Here is a 16888-nt window from a genome sequence, read left to right as displayed (position 1 = left end):
CAGACAAATATACTTCTCAAGAGCTCCTCGCCATGCATGCCATAGCCACGAATAGTATCTGTGTAAAGGACACATTTCAGGATGTGAGGCAGTTATGGCTAAAATCAGAGGGTATGAAGAAAAATTACGTGAAATTAAGATTATCCATAAATCGCTTAAAATCATCCATTAGGCACAGGAAACAAAGCTTTCTGTATGCGACAGTAACACGTATCGCTACGTACGTAATTTATAATGTACTAATTTGTGTAAGATCACAAATGCAAAATCTAAGTCCACAGCATTTTTAATTGCGTAGAAGAGAGAACGGGAACCTAGAGGTAAAGGGGGGGAACAACATTATTTTTAAAATGTAATCGATACTATTAATACTTCAGTAACAAGTTAGGGAGTTAAGATAAACAGCGTTTACGGTTCAGAAAGTATACTTCCCAAGAAAGTACGTTACTCAAGTCCGGAAACAACGTTTCCAGGCCGTGGCAGGCAGATTCTTAATGAAGGCGGCTTCCTCCACCGTCCCCCCCTCCTGGTGCTCGTGCTGGCGTGCGATCCTCTCCCCCTGAGCACGGTGGGACTTAGGACATGCTTCCAACCAGTAATGCGCGTCAGAGGCGATTGGATGCATGTGAGGGAAGTGTACAGGATGAAGCCAAATAAGATTATCAGGGGTCCTCTGGTGGGTCTTCACATGAGAAGAAACTGCAGGCGGCCTCTAAGAGCCGAGGGCAGCCTTTGGCTCCCAACTACCAAGAAACGGAAGCCCTCAGCCCTACAACCACGAGGACCCGAAATCGGCTGGTAATCCGAGTGAGCGGGCCTGGAAGGAGAGGGAGGGTTGGACGAGACCATAGCCTCAGCCGACACCTTGACTGTAGCCTTGTGAGACAAACGGGTATGGTTGCAAGCCGCTTCTATTTGTGATTAAATTGTTATACAGCAATAGAGAAGAACACAGGCTTATAACACAAATGATTATCTGGCGTTAAGAAGGCTGAAAGAGTCTAAAACAGAAGTCTCCACACTATCATCATAAATCATACGAAAGAGATGGGACAGGGGACATTTAAAGAAACCAAGGGGGCGTACAGAAGCCCTTTTCGAAGCTCATACTTATTTTAAGATTTATTTATTTATTTTGGAGATTCTCCACATCTAAAGTTTCCATGCTCAGCACGGTGCCCGATATGGGGCTCGATCTCATGACCGTGACGTCATGACCTGAGCCCAAATCGAGAGCCGAACACACAACTGACTAAGCCACCCCGGTGCCCCTGAAGCTCCTATTTAAATGGAGAAACAATGGCCTAAGATTTGGTATGTCGACAATATTGATTAAGTATCTCCTACGTGGCAGTCCACTCCAAGAGATGGGGAACCAGACAGGCATCGCGGCCTCGGGGAACTGGCATCCCGGTGACAGAGTACAGAACAGGGAGGTCTCAGATCCTAAGCGAGATCAACCTCAGAAATACTAAAGGCCCCCAAAAGGATTTTTTTGTGTGTGTGAAATAATACTTGGAAGAAGATAAACAAGGAAAGGGAGAAGCATGGCTTAAGGCAGGTGGTGTCCTATTAGCAGGTGGCAGAGAAAGGGCGGAACCACGTAACTGCTCCGGTTTGCTTCAACCTCTCCCGCCACCAAGAAAAATGTTCTAGTGGGGGCGCCTGGCTGGCTCAGTGGGTGCAGCGCGGGACTCTTGACCTCGGGGCTGTAGAGTTTGAGCCCCACATCGGGTGTAGAGATTGCTTAAAAATAAAAAATCTTTAAAGCAAAGGGCAATTTTCTAGTGAAAGAGTGGGACAAATTAAAGCGGTTTAGTAGGAGTTGAAAGTTTTAGAACAACCCAAGGATCACGTGCCCTAATTCCTTTGCACCAATAATGAAAATCGGAGCTTAGAGATGGTAACACGTCGGGCCTGGAGGCATCACATGCCAGGGAGCAGGGAGAAAGAAAAAGAATTCTCTTGGTGATGTCCACATCAGAAATGGTGAGTTTGCACTTTAAAAATCCCCTCTCTCTGTTCTAGACACAGAGGATAACAGGGCAAAATGTAAAAAGGGAACACCAAAACAGCATGTGCTGACTCAAATGCAGAGCGGCGGTGGATGTGGACAGAAAGAGAAATGTACCAACTGCACAGGGCTTGAGACCGCAAGGTTCTGCTTAGGTTTTCTGTATGTGTCAGGAGGCAGGAGTGGTGGCCGGGACCCGGCTCCTCCAGAGGAAAAGGGTCCCAAATGTCTTGTGTGACACAAGGAATAGCATCGGCTTCAGTGCCTGACGCCAAGGGCTAGGTGGCGCTGTCCCGCTTGTGTGGGGAGAACTACGGGCTGACAAAGGCTGTGGTTTTAATACATGAGACTAGAAGTCAAAGTTTCAAGACACACGAAGAAATCTATTATCAGGAAACCAGCAAACTAAACTTAACAGCTGGAAAAGAATTCACCCCATTCTGGGGCGCCTGGGTGGCTCAGTCGGTTGAGTGTCCGACTTCGGCTCAGGCCATGATCTCACAGCTCGGGAGTTCGAGACCCGCGTCAGGCTCTGTGCTGACAGCTCGGAGCACGGAGGCTGCTTCGGATTCTGTGTCTCCCTCTCTCTCTGCGCCTAACCCCCTTGCATTCTGTCTCTGTCTCTCTCAAAAATAAATAAACATTAAAAAAATGAAAAAAAATTAAAAATAATTCACTCCACTCTGACAAAGACTTTAAAGTGCTGAAAGTATTCAAAGAGATAAATTAAGGCATGATTTCTATGTTAAAAAACAGCCATTAAATTATGAATCAAAAGAAAAGAGAAGCAAAATAAAATCAGGTGAATATGAACAAATAACCAGTTAAAAATCCTGGAGGGGATTGGGGTGCCTGGGTGGCTCAGTTGTTTAAGCGTCCGACTTCGGCTCAGGTTATGATCTCACGGTTTGTGGGTTCGAGCCCCATGACAGGCTCTGTGCTGACAGCTCAGAGCCTGAAGCTTGCTTTGGATTCTGTGTCTCCATCTCTCTCTCTCTCTCTATGCCCCTCGCCCACTCACGCTCTGTCTCTCTCTCTCAAGAATAAACATTAAAAAAAAAAAAAAAAAAACAACCTGGCAGAGCGCCTGGGTGGCTCGGGTGGTTAAGCATCTGGCTCTTGGTTTTGGCTCAGGTTGTGATCTCACAGTTTGTGGGTTCGAGCCCGGAGTAGGGCTCTGTGCTGACAGCTCGGAGGCTGGAGTCTGCTCCGGATTCCGTGTCTCCTGCTCTCTCTACCCCTCCCCCAGTCTCTCTCTCTCTCTCTCTCTCAGTCTCTGTCTCTCTCAAAAATAAGTATTAAAACAAAAAGAATGTAATAGGTGGGATCAACTCTAGAATAGACGGAAGAGAGGAGGCAGTGTTCCCATACACTGCCCATGACAGTGTAACTTGATGCCTTTGGTGTGAAAACTGGTTTGCGTTTATCTACTCAGAGGGAAGATACTCGTAATCTACTGCCTACAAATTCTACTCCTACAGAAATACGTACACAGGAGATGTATACAACGTTGTTCACGGTAGCATTTTTCATCATAGACGAAAGCAGAAAACAACTGAAAGGTCGTCGACAGTTGGGTAAATACTAAACCGTGGCATTTTCGTTTGGTAACAAAAAGGAGTGCTATCACAGCTCTGTGTAACAACGCGGACGAACCTCACAGATGTGATACTGAGCGCAAGAAGCCACATCAAAGGATACATACTGTATGACTTGATCTCTCTCACTTTCTCTTTTATATCTTTTAATATATAAAGTACCGAAAACACGCAAAACTCAACTTCGGTGTTCAACGTTGCGCATAGTAAGTGTCGGAACTCTAAAGAAAAGTAAGGAAGTGATTGTAATAAAAGCCAGGACACTGGTTCCCCTAGGGGACAGGGAGAGGCTGGGGGTGGGAGGGGCGCACGGGGGTTCCTGGCTGGGGGCGCTGTTCTGTTTCCTGACCTGGGCCTTCTCCTTATAATCATTTGTCAAGCCGTACTTTGGTCTGTTATGCATCCTTCTGTACGTGTTTCATATTTCACAATAAAAAGAGTTTTTGTTTTGTTCTAAAGAGAGGATTTGGAATGTAAGGTAGGTAGTGAGTAGCTCCCTGGAGAGGCAGCGCAGAGAAGCCAAGGGATGAAACATACGTAAAAGAGCAGTCCAGAGACATCGAGGCTGGGTTGAAGGGTTCCAACACCCATACGCTAGCAGTCACAGAAGAGGGCAGTGGCAATGGCAGAGTAGCAGTGTTTAAAAGAGACAACTGCTGAAGATTTCTCAGACCTCGAGACAGACTCGCATCCAGTTTATCTAACAGGATGAGTAAAATCAAATCCAAACCCAGGCACATCATAGGAAAACTGGAGCACTTCAATGATGTTAAATGTTCAACGGTGTTCAATGATGTTAGAGAGATGTTGGAGAAACAAGTGTTTCGTCTAAGATTCGGTACCCACCCCAGAGAGAGGGCAAAATGGGGCGCTTGGGGGGCTCAGTCGGTTAAGCATCCAACTCTTTTTTTTTTTTTAATTTTTTAACGTTTATTTATTTTCGAGGGAGCGAGAGTGACAGTGGGAATGGGGAAGGGGGAGAGAAAGAGGGAGACGCAGAATCCGAAGCAGGCTCCAGGCTCCGAGCTGTCAGCACAGAACCCGATGAGGGGCTCGAACCCACGAAACGTGAGATCATGACCTGAGCTGCAGTGGGACACTTAACTGACTGAGCCACCCAGGCGCCCCAAGCGTCCAACTCTTGATTTCAGCTCAGGTCCATCTCACGGTCCGAAGATTGAGCCCCAGGTCGGGCTCTGGTGCGGAGCATGAAGCCTGCTTCAGATTCTCTCTCTCTCCGCCCATCCCCCACTCACACTTTTTCTCTCTCGCTCAAAATAAATAAACGTTAAAAAAAAATACAGACAAACCTAAAAGGACTAGACTTGCTACCTCAGATTCTGAGTAAGAGAACTACAAAAGGATGGCCCTCTGCAAGGAAAAAATGGGGGTAGGGCCATGAAAAGTTTCACCCCAAAGAAATGACAGTGGACACAGAAAATGATAAAGTAAGCCAATAAGTATGATATACAATGGGCTAGAAAGAAAACAGAACTTATTCCTGCATGTTTAAGAAAAAGGGGAAATGAAAACTTTACTAAGCTCAATGACATGACTGCTGTTGGAGGTGACAGAGGAAAAGCATTCGAGGTCATCATCATGGGTGGGACGTTAAAAATAAATACTAAACAACTATAAACACGGTTAGGAAAATATATAGTTAAGTAACATCTTAAAAATGAAAAGGTGCTGGGGCGCCTGGATGGCTCAGTCAGTTGAGTGTCTGACTTCGGCTCAGGTCAAGTTCGAACTTCAGATCCTCTCTCTCTCTCTCTCTCTCTCTCTCTGTCCCTCCCCTGCTCGTGCTCTGCCTCTCTCTAAAAAAATAAACACTAAAAATTTTTTTTAAAAAGTTTAAAGGTGCCCACAAAAGAAATGAAACCCAAAACAACAAAAGCACAGAGAAATGCATTATGTTCCTTCCAAATCAGCAGAGGGACAGTGGAAGACTAAAAGATGTGAGGTACACAGCTATCGTTTCAGTTTTTAAAAAATGCAAAGATTTTTATAGATTTTTTTTTTTTATAGATTTTTCAAATAATTTTTTTAATGTTTGTTTATTTTGAAGGAGAGAGAGACAGAGTCGAGCAGGGGAGGGGCAGAGAGAGAGGGAGACCCAGAATCCGAAGCAGGCTCCAGGCTCCGAGCCGTCAGCCCAGAGCCCGGCGCGGGGCTCCAACTCACGGACCGCGAGATCGTGACCCGAGCCGAAGTCGGACACTTAACTGACTGAGCCATCCAGGTGCCCCGCAAAGTGAAATTTTAAGACCTCAGGTCGCCAAGCCTAACAACAATCTGTCAAATTAAAGCAATGATCATCAACTATATACTCTGTAAGCACTTACAAAACATGGAAACTGCTTCAGTGTTTTTACATGTCTGTTAACTGAAAAGAAAGAAGACACAGAAAACAAAATCCTATCTACTACTGTGAACGTGTGTGTGTGTGTGTGTGTGTGTGTGTGTGTGTGTGTCAGTGTACATGTTGTGGCTCAGGCTGCTAGGTTAGGAGACGAAAGAAGTGACCTGAGATGCAGTGAAAAGAACACCGGACTCAGGAAAACGGTGATGGCACATTGGGTGGCCCAGGGGGTCTAGATTTTGATGTCTAATAACCTGAATTTGCATCCTGGATCCGCTACTTACTAGCTTTCAAAAGTTACTTTGGCCAAGTGACTCCAATTTCACTTCCGACTCTCAAATTCCTTGGGAGGGGGTAGAGAGGCCTGTTGTCATCTGATCTACTACTGGCCGTGTCAGCTTTCAAATTCTCTGAATCTTTTAAAAAATTACACGGATTGAAACAAAATCATAAAGCATGTGCCTGTTAAGTCTCCAGATGAGGCAAAACTGGAAAAAGAACAAAGGGTGAAAAGGAACCCACAATGTCACAATAGGCTGCAATCACTATCATGAAATTTAACAGGAAGAAGCAAAGACCTGAACTCAGATTAGCAAAAGATCTGCAGGGACGCCCGGCTGGCTCAGTCATGAGAGCATGTGACTCTTGATCTCGGGGTCTGAGTTCAAGCCTCGTGTTGGGTGTAGAGATGACTTAAGGAAAAAAGCAAGATCTGCCCAAATACGGAAGGGAGAGGACTTGGCTTGATAAGGAGTCATCTGAGAAAGCGCCAGATATTTTAACATCTGCTCCCGGAGGCGATGATATGGTGGGGTTATTAGACTAAATTAATGAACTCTCAGGTTAGAGTGGCAGAAGCAGTGTCTATGGTCAGAGAGGAACAAATCACACTAGTGAGTACAGGTCAGACTACATGCGGAATATTCTATTCCATTCTGGAAGATGCTGACAAATTGGAATGCGTCTAATGAAGGGAGTCCAGAACTAGAAAGGATCCAGAAACTGTATGACCTCAGGGCACTGGAGGAGTTTATCCTAGAGCAAGAAGACCCAGAAAAACCGACAGGTGCCTGTTAGTATTTGAATGCTTTTGACAGCTGATCTACGTCTCAGGAGCCTTTTTGGGTGCCATCTTCAAACAGAAGTTGGAAGGCTATCGGTGAGGGAAAGAAGATAAGATTCTTCATATCGGGAGGGAAGTTGAAACCAGGTAAGCCCTATCGCAGAGTCCCTTTCCAGGTCTAAGGCGTCTATAATTCTAAACGACTGTCTCCAGTATAAGGGGAAAAGGCTCTTTAAGCTGTTCGGCTTACTTAATTGCTATAGGGTGACATTTATCAGACAGTACATATCTGATGTGCCCAGCGCTGTACTAATAAAGCACTTTGCACAGCAGGAAACAGAGCAGAACAGGGCTTGTAGAAATTTAACTTCTGAGAAATGATAGGATACCGTTATTATTCCTAAATGTTTCTATTATCCATAGAAAAGGGGTTGGGGGAGACAGCACAGTGCTTGTGCAGGGAGGGGGCAAGACAAAACCCAAAAATTCTTTGTGCTCTAGGCATAGCAACTAATACAATGTTTGAACTCTAAACAGAAGTCTAACACTTGTGACCAAATTATTATCAGATCCTTTAGGAAAGAAGCCTCAGTAAATCTTCAGATCAATTGTATATTTATACATTACAAGGGAGCCATTTAAAATGAACTGTAGGGGCGCCTGGGTGGCTCAGTCGGTTAAGCGTCCGGATTCGGCTCAGGTCACGATCTCACAGTTCGTGAGTCCGAGCCCCGTGTCGGGTTGACTGCGGTCAGCCTGTCACCGCAGAGCCCGCTTCAGATCCTCTGTCCCCCTCTCTCTACCTCTCCCCTGCTCACACTCTCCCCTAAATAAATAAATAAATAAATAAATAAATAAATAAATAAAATCTTTAGAAAAAAAGGAACGTACCTGATTTTTTTTTTTTATTTTTTTTTCAACGTTTTTTATTTATTTTTGGGACAGAGAGAGACAGAGCATGAACGGGGGAGGGGCAGAGAGAGAGGGGAGACACAGAATCGGAAACAGGCTCCAGGCTCTGAGCCATCAGCCCAGAGCCCGACGCGGGGCTCGAACTCACGGACCGCGAGATCGTGACCTGGCTGAAGTCGGACGCTTAACTGACTGCGCCACCCAGGCGCCCCGGAACGTACCTGATTTTATAAAAACAGTACTGCTTCTTCGACCTTATCTAGCAAAGTTACTAATGTTCCTAATACAAATTCACCATGCCCTACAGGCTTAGGCTGGTATATTCCTACTAGAATTGACAAATGTATTCGAAAGAAACGCTTCCACTGAAAACTGGCATCAGTCTCCTCACTTTCTTTCCCACGTCAAAATGTGAGACAAAATTTATTTTTATGGGGAGCCACATGGAGGGGATTCATCTGCGTTTGCCCCCGGTGGTGCTCTTTGGGACACCGGGGCGCTGCAGTTACAAAAAAACACAGCATTTTCCAGCTGACGGGAATACTGGCGAGCAAGTCAACACCTGCACTAAACCTCTCGGACAGAAAATCTTACACCGTGCCAAGCGGCTGCAAGGTGCCTCAAGTGACCGGCCAAAGATCCAGGAGCCGACGTCCTCCAGATCTCCTGGGAGTGCTGACCCCAGCTCACTGCCAGGTTCCTTCCACTTAATCAAATGCCAAGAAAAAAAAAATGAGGTTGTTTTTTTTTTTTTTTTTCCAGTCTTATCATCTATGAAAATTTACCAGAAAAGGTGTCAGGAAGCACTGTGACTCTCCCTGGCTGTGACTGTTCGTCATATTATCCACATTGATTGAGAGGTACTTACTTCCAACGCATAATACACCGGCTTGTCTCTGCCGAGCTTGTAAGCCACTGTGGTCAGAAGGCCGTGTTCAGAAAACACACACTGCGGGACACAGAAAAATACTTCAGCCGCCAAGAAATTAACAGGTTGGCAGAAGACTATTTGGAAAAGCTAAGAGGAACCAGGTAGAAAACAATTCAATAAATATGTAACAAAAATAAATAAATCTAAACAGTTAAAATTACTAGTATTAAGGACAGCACACTTAAAACAGTATAAAAAGCTTATCCCTTGCTCTAGATTAGATTTGCATTAAGAGTCTGACAAGGTCCGAGCGTAGCTATCCCACCACAATTAAAGACACACATATAAAATTCAAAGAACCTAAAATGATTCTTACTAGAGCCACTGAAATTTAGTGATTGTCATCAATTTTATTGAGCTCTAAATTAAACCCTAATGAAGAGTTAATAACCCAGCAATTGCACTACTAGGTATTTATCTAAGGGATATAGGCGTGCTGTTTCGAAGGGGCACACGCACCCCAATGTTTATAGCAGCACTATTGGCAACAGCCAAAGTATGGAAAGAGCCCAAACGTCCATCGATGGATGAATGGATAAATGTATATGTATACACACACACACACACACACACACACACACACACACACAATGGAGTATTACTCGGCAATCAAAAAGAATGCCATCTTGCCATTTGCAACTACGTGGATGAACTAGAGGGTATGACGCTAAGCGAAGTCAGTCATTCAGAGAAAGACAAGTATCATATGACTTCACTCATATGGGGAGTTAAGAGACAAACCAGATGAACACAAGGGCAGGGAAGCAAAAATAATATAAAAACAGGGAGGGGGACAAAACATAAGAGACTCCTCAATATGGAAAACAAAGAGAGGGTTCCTGGAGGGGGTGTGGGGTGGGGGGGAATGGGCTAAATGGAGAAGGGGCACGAAGGAATCTACTCCTGAAGTCACTGTGGCACCGTGTGCTAACTTGGATGTAAATTAAATGGTACATAAATTTTTTTAAAAAGCAAAGATTAAAGAAAGTCTGCAGAAGCCTAAGTAACTTAATAGCAAATTATGCTCAAGCACTATTGATATGAAGTTAAAGAAGACTTTCAGCAATCTTTTAATCGGAAAAAACCAACCTTACGGCCTGTGTTACACAGTAAGAAGCAGCCTGTTCCATACCTGCAGTTAGGAGAAGAATGAACAGCGTGACAATTTTATTAAAAATACATCATGAAAGAATGATACAAATCATTCAAAACGACGTTTAACTCAGCACGATAAAAGTCATCATCTCCAAGTTTTAGAAAAGTTCCCAAAGTTAAGAAGCATTACATACTCCTTTTGGAATAACGTTTTAAAGATAAGTCTGGAAGAAAACGTACTTAGTGAGATCCTAATGGAAAAATGCAAGCACGGTATTTAGTACTTAGTCATAGCCCAGGACTGTGTTTCTAAAATATCAGCCAATCCCAACAAATTCTATGTCCAGTCACAGTTACATTGCTACTAACCCACATGGAATGAAGCATTCCCCTAAGCGGGCTGCTTCGCTCCATCATTAGCACAGTCGGGAAATGAGACACAGTGCTATCTTCGGGCATGGAGGGGAGGCTGGGTCCAGAGTGCAGGGAAGTGCAGCTGGGCCTCGGTGACGAGTGGCATGGAGGCACATATATCCTCTCTGCAGGATAGGGCATTCTAAACAGGTGGCAGAGACGGAGCCAGAATGGGACACCGCTGACGTGAAAAAGTGCATTTATTTTATGGCAGCCTTATTAGCATAAGCCTTGGACTCGGCGACAAGTGTGGCATTGGACGTGAGTGAGTGGTTATGACTTGGGCCAGGGAGAGAAATTATCCAAACTGATACCAGCAGGGGTCACGGGGAAGCAGTTGGCTGCGACTATCAACCCTGGCTCTCTACGAACAGGCCTGCCCAAGCTTGGGATTCCCTCCCCACGGGCAGCAGGGCCCTGCTGCTGTGTTCTCTGACATTCCAGCAGGTGGGAGAAGGGGGAGCATGCGGTCCCGGGGCGGCCAGAGGGATCCCAGCGGAAGCTACTACCAGTTAGCACTAAGTCAGCAGACCTTATCGGCTGCGTTTGTCGTGCGGAGAAAATAGAAACCGAGGGCAATTGTTTCCAAAAAACATTTTTCCACGCACCGCTGTCGTGAAGAAGAATGAACCCAAGACCTTCTATCCCTTCTCACTTGAATATATTCTCTGACTGTACGTGAACAGTTAACACATTCAAAGAGCATGTGATAAATGAATTATCTGCATTTTTCCAAAAGATTTTATTGGAGCACCTGGGGTGGCTCAGGCATTTGAGCATCTGACTCTTGATTTCAGCTCAGGTCAGGATCCCAGGGTTGTGGAATCGAGCCCGGGATTGGGATCCACGCTGAATGTGGAGCCTGCTTACGATTCTCTCTCTCTCTCCCTCTGTCCCTCTGCCCCACCCGTGCATTCTCTCTTTCTAAAATAAAAAAAAATTTTAGGGGCTCCTGGGTGGCTCAGTCAGTTAAGCATCTGACTTTGGCTCAGGTCATGATCTCACGGTTCCTACGTTCGAGCCCCGCGTCGGGCTCTGTGCCGACAGCTCAGAGCCTGGAGCCTGATTTGGATTCTGTGTCTCCCGCTCTCTGCTCCTCCCCCACCCACACTCTGTCTCTCTCTCAAAAATGAATAAACATTAAAACAATTTTTTAAAGTAAAATTTTCAAAAAGATTTTACTGTTAAGTAATCTCTACATTCAACATGGAGCTCGAACTCACAACCCCAAGATCAAGAGTCACATGCTCTACCAACTGAGGCAGCCAGGCGCCCCAGCAAATATCTACATTTTTTTTTTAATTTTGTTTTTAACGTTTTATTTATTTTTGAGACAGGGAGAGACAGAGCATGAACGGGGGGGGGGTCAGAGAGAGGGAGACACAGAATCTGAAACAGGCTCCAGGCTCTGAGCTGTCAGCACAGAGCCCGACGCAGGGCTCGAACTCAGGGACCGAGAGATCATGACCTGAGCTGAAGTCGGCCGCTTAACCGACTGAGCCACCCGCGAATATCTACATTTTTAAAGACACCAGTCAAATAACTAGGTACAGGCCATAATAAACTTACGAATTAAAACACATAAATCACCACACCCTTTTACTACCACAATGCTGAAAAGGCTATATATTTTAAATGAATCTCCTTTAATAATTACTCTTAAAAATGGAAGTCAATGACTGGTTTCATGCTTTTTAAAGGAGAAATCTGTACCAATTTGGCCCCCATATACACACTCTGTATACCAAACAGTAGTGTACAAATCTTAAAGTACCAAAATGATGCAAAGGCTTGAGGCATTTAATAAAAGTGAATTCTTCAGTTAGTATGCTTAGTAAATAATTAACAAACCTTATCAGTGTATGGAGAGATTCTTGCTACATAGAGGCCACAGCTTTCAAAACAGGACACAGGCAATTATTTTTCTCTTAAATGTTATTATTTCTTCTTCCCAGTCATTAAACATATATGGAGCTTTCAGCATTTATATGGTATACCTATCCTTTCTCAAGATTGTGCTGCGTTTGAGCATCCCAGAAAGATGTCTGGCTTTTCTAACCTCTGTGATGGTAAAGGCTGCCTGCCGTCCCTCAGAGGAGGGCGCCCTCTCAAAGATGGTGCCCAGGAGGAGGCGAGGGGCCCTGGCGGAAGCTGTAAAGGAGGTGAAAGGCCTCCTTTACACTACTTAATGCCTCTGGGGAGAGAGGGCATCTATCTTAGGTTCTCGTCCTGAAGAGCAAAATTTAAAGTTCAAATAATCCCTGTTCATTCAAGAAAAAGTAGAAAATTTGGAAAAGCTGAAAGAAAAATGACTATCGCCCATAATCAGTTCCTCCACATCAAAACAGAGATGGGCTTTCCACTGAATTCGGAGATGGCGGTCCTTTGCTCCCTGCTGAGGTTTGAAGAGACGGGCTCACTTGATCCCAGTATCTCCAACCTCTCAGGACTTCACTCTGCCCATCACTTATCTCTCATTCATTTTCAAGTCCCAACTGCCCTCTACTGAGACTCCAAAGAAGCATTCTCTGGTCTTGCTCGAACTTAAAAACACAAACGCCCCAAACTTGCCATGATCTTGTTAAGTAACAGACCGCCTACTTCGCCCACCACTTCTGGATGGTCATTTTTGCAAAGTACATTCAGTCTGGCTGTCTCTGTTTTCCACCTGCCCACGTCTCTTTTGGCCCTGTGCCACCTGGCTTTCGTCCTGAGCATTCTACTGAAGCTTCGTGCCTAGAAGTCACCACTGAGGACCCACCTTCTACGTAGGATGCTTGCTTCTCATCCTCGGCCTCCGTGACCTTTTTGTAGTATTTTGTACTGCTGACCGAGCCTCCCTCTTAAATATCTCTACCCTGGGTTTCCACGTGAATGAGTGAATGGCCCATCCCTGGGTCTGTTACTTGCCCTAAGTATCTCCTGTACCTGTATACTTTTTCTTGGTATATCTATTTCCACTGCTTTAAAAACCACCTCTAAATAAGGGAAGTTTAAAAGCTCTATTTTGATACTGAACTCATTCCATATTCACGGGTGTGTGCAATGCACAGCCTACCAGGACCACAGACAGGTCCCAAACAGAATGCATACTATTCAGACCTGTTTCTTACTTTGGCTCAGCCTACCCACTGGGCCCAGGTGATTAGACTCAATACCTATTTCCTGTCTCTCGTCCTTCTCCAGTGCCACGGATATCCACCTACAGCCTCCTGCTCCGTCCCCACTCTTTTTCGTCCTTATCTTCGTTATCGGGATGCCTACGTGGCCTCTTTGCGTTCAGTTTCTCCTCGCTTTGGGCAAGGACTTCAGTGTTATCAATGAATGACTCTAGTCACTCTGAAAACCAGTTCATAAACCTTCAGAGGTGTCCCACTGCCTGATCAGGAAAAAACGCCTCAGTCTGAAATTAAGGGCGTCACGACATGATCCTAGCCTTATTTTCTACCACTGCCCTGCCCGAATGTTCACTACATCCTCTAAACACAGTCTTCCATTTCCCTCTTTGCTACTAGTTCAGTGTTCTGTGCACTTGCCAGTATAGCTCATTCTTCAAAACATCTCATTATTAACATAATCTTCCGTGATTTTCCTCCCCTGCCTTTGGAACCCAACAACAGGCTTTCAAGGTTTCTTAATGGCGCAGAAGTTCTGATCTGTAACATGATGAACTGTGTACTTCTGTTCTTTCCCCCTCAGGGAGAGAAATACGAGCCCAGAGATCTTACCATTTGCTATTTCCCGTCTCCAACCGGCAGTGGCCAGAGAGGTACTCGCTAAGCCCTCCCGCGCTTAAATTCGTCATTTTAGGACTTGGCTGGTTAAGGCTTACGCGGGAAGGGAGTAGAGAGGAGGAAAAGCAGACGATTTTCTCGGGCACCTCCCACGTGCTCTACACTCGGTTAGGTACTTGACAAATAGAGTCAAGTATTTACCAGCGTTAGTGTGCCTGGCAGAGCGGGGAAGGTGGGGGAGAAACAGCCTAGTTGTCTATCGTTTCTCTTGGTTCCCGATGCGGCTGCCTGGAATACCCCGAATGCAGAGCGTGTTTCCAGACCCATGCTCAGTCAGGCTCTCTTGATCACACCCACAGGACACCATGACCTGCAAAGATTTTTCATATCTCTTCTCTCTCCTCCAAGAAAAACTCACACAAATAATGTCACACTCTCACATGGGGACTGCTGACCCTGCTAGGCTACAAAATATTTAATTACAAATGTGAGACATTCCATTATTCACAAAAGAAGAACATAACCACTGCGGTTAACGTTGATGAGAGAATTAGGAAATTCCCTACAAAAGAAGAATTCACTGTAGACAGTCTCCTGCTGGGTCTACGGGAATCTTCTCTGCATGGGGTACAGTAACACAGAGAGGTTAAGAGCCCCGGCTAAGTCGCGAATCCGAATCCGATCCACCTGGGGTCAGAGGTGATGTCTTTCACTTAGTAGCTTAACCACTCCTGAGCATCTGTTTTTTCATCTGAAAATGTGAGAAACCTTATCGCTCTGAGATATGGCGCTGGTTACAGACTCCCCACGTATGAGTAGTAAGGAAAAACACGCACCCAATCTCTACTTCCATCATTGCTTCTGTTTCTTGTCGAAGGAGAAACTCCCAAGTAGTGAAGGGGGGGCGGGGAACACAATGCCAGGAAAACAGCAACTGAAGATCCCACAGAAATATAACTTTATAGTTATAGTGAGAAAGTCTAAGATAGGGACAGTAGGTTGAAAAATAGAGTCTATTTAATTAAATTTATTTAATTTTTGTAATTAAAAAGAATTTAAAGTAATCTCTATACCCAACGTGGGGCTTGAATTCATGACCCCGAGATCAAGAGTCACATGCTCCACCAACGGAGACGGCCAGGTGCCCCGGAGAAATGTAGCTTAAATCACGGCTCTGCCTCCCCTCTGCCCTGCCCTCCTCCACTCCCCACCATGAATACTTTAAGCCAAAACTTAGTTTCTGGATGGAATATGTATCGAGTTTTATAAATTAAGGTCTTTACAAGCCTTAGCAGTGTGTATACATACAGCATAATGTATTTTATTTGAAGGAGATAAAGAAAACCAAATGGCAAAATCTTAATGGAACTCTTAAGCTATTGATTTTCAGCCTGGATGAACTTCAACAGATTTTCCTCAAAGCACCAAAGGGAGAAACAAACAAACAAAACACCATTGGTTTTTTAATTTATTTCTTAAACTCACGTATTTTTGGCTTGTCCGTCCTGGAAGCACATTTGTCCCACCAATGCAGCAGACTGGTCCCCCAAACACTGAAAGTACAAATGACAATAAAGAACACTAAGATAATATTATTAATTTTCCTTTTAGAACAGCCATAGGATTTATTTTTCCTTTTTTTTAATTATCAAGGAATTAACTGTCTTCATTTTTACATTGCTTCTGTTTGGTCTTTTTTCCATTTCTTTTTTTTTTTTTAATTTTTTAAATGTTTATTTATTTATTTTTTTGAGATAGAGGGAGAGCGGGGGAGGGGCAGAGAGAGAGGGAGACACAGGATCCGAAGCAGGCTCCAGGCTCCATGCTGTCAGCACAGAGCCCGACGCGGGGCTCGAACCCACAAACCGCGAGATCGTGACGTGAGCCGAAGTCGGATGCTTAACCGACTGAGCCACCCAGGAGCCCCCATTTTCCCATTTCTTAAAGCCCCTGTAAGATAGTAGGTATGGGAAGGAAGAGCTAGAATTTAATCAAAAGATTCTCAGTGGCCCATACTGTGTCACATAAGAACAAGAATCAGCCAATTTTGCGGCTTTTATTTGTTTTCCATAGCTTAGGATGGGGGAGACTGATTCAGATATAGGAAGAAACCCATGACATGGAAGGGGACTAAGGTTGGGGAGGTAGCAGGAAGACGAAACTTACCCCCGATATTGGCACACCTTCCAAGGCCCCAGCTTTCTAATAAAATTTGAAAAAAAGGATTATGAATAATCACAAACTATCGTCTCTGACAAAACTGCAGCAGGAATGAACACGAATAGCAACATGCCAGAGCATGTGGGCAGACAAGACAAAGCAAGTGATTCAACTACATATGTGGTTCAGAGACAGACACTAGACATTTCTAGAATGACAAGAAGAGACATGGCATTGGAGAATGGATGTCAAACACTGGACTCGGACTCAGGAGACGTGGGGTCTACTCTTGGTTAGTCAGCGTTAAGCCACTGAGCAGGCCGCTGAAACTTCTCTTTGCCTCAATTTCTTGATCTACAAAACGGAATCTAGGTAACAAGAAAGCCTGGGTCCGATAGTTCTTTCTATTATTGCCGTTAATAAGGAAAACGGATGCATCCTTTAAAATGAACATACACATAGCTATCAAACCAGCACGGAACATTCTCATTTTGGAAGGCTGGATTTTACCGACCAACCTTCCTACCCAAACTACTCGAGATAAGAAACACAAGCGCGTCTGGGTATTGGGTATTATTTGTTTATAGAGCCAACATCATTCTTCA

At 44.7% G+C, this 16888-nt stretch overlaps 1 protein-coding gene across 2 annotated transcripts in view; it reads right to left on the bottom strand.

Annotated features, from left to right (window-relative positions):
* Window positions 1-16888, bottom strand: part of GK (glycerol kinase) — a 75387-nt gene that overhangs the window by 15601 nt on the left and 42898 nt on the right. For both annotated transcript variants that reach the window (XM_042975006.1, XM_042975007.1), the window contains exons 9-12: window positions 16290-16325; window positions 15609-15676; window positions 9970-10012; window positions 8818-8898 (exon numbers count right to left, since the gene is read on the bottom strand). In XM_042975006.1, the coding sequence (XP_042830940.1) occupies window positions 8818-8898; window positions 9970-10012; window positions 15609-15676; window positions 16290-16325 (228 nt within the window). The remainder of the gene's footprint in view (window positions 1-8817; window positions 8899-9969; window positions 10013-15608; window positions 15677-16289; window positions 16326-16888) is intronic.

The sequence above is a fragment of the Panthera tigris genome, chromosome X (assembly GCF_018350195.1).
Source record: "Panthera tigris isolate Pti1 chromosome X, P.tigris_Pti1_mat1.1, whole genome shotgun sequence".
Classification (NCBI taxonomy): Eukaryota; Metazoa; Chordata; class Mammalia; order Carnivora; family Felidae; genus Panthera; species Panthera tigris.
This window is presented reverse-complemented; position numbering and strand designations above follow the sequence as displayed.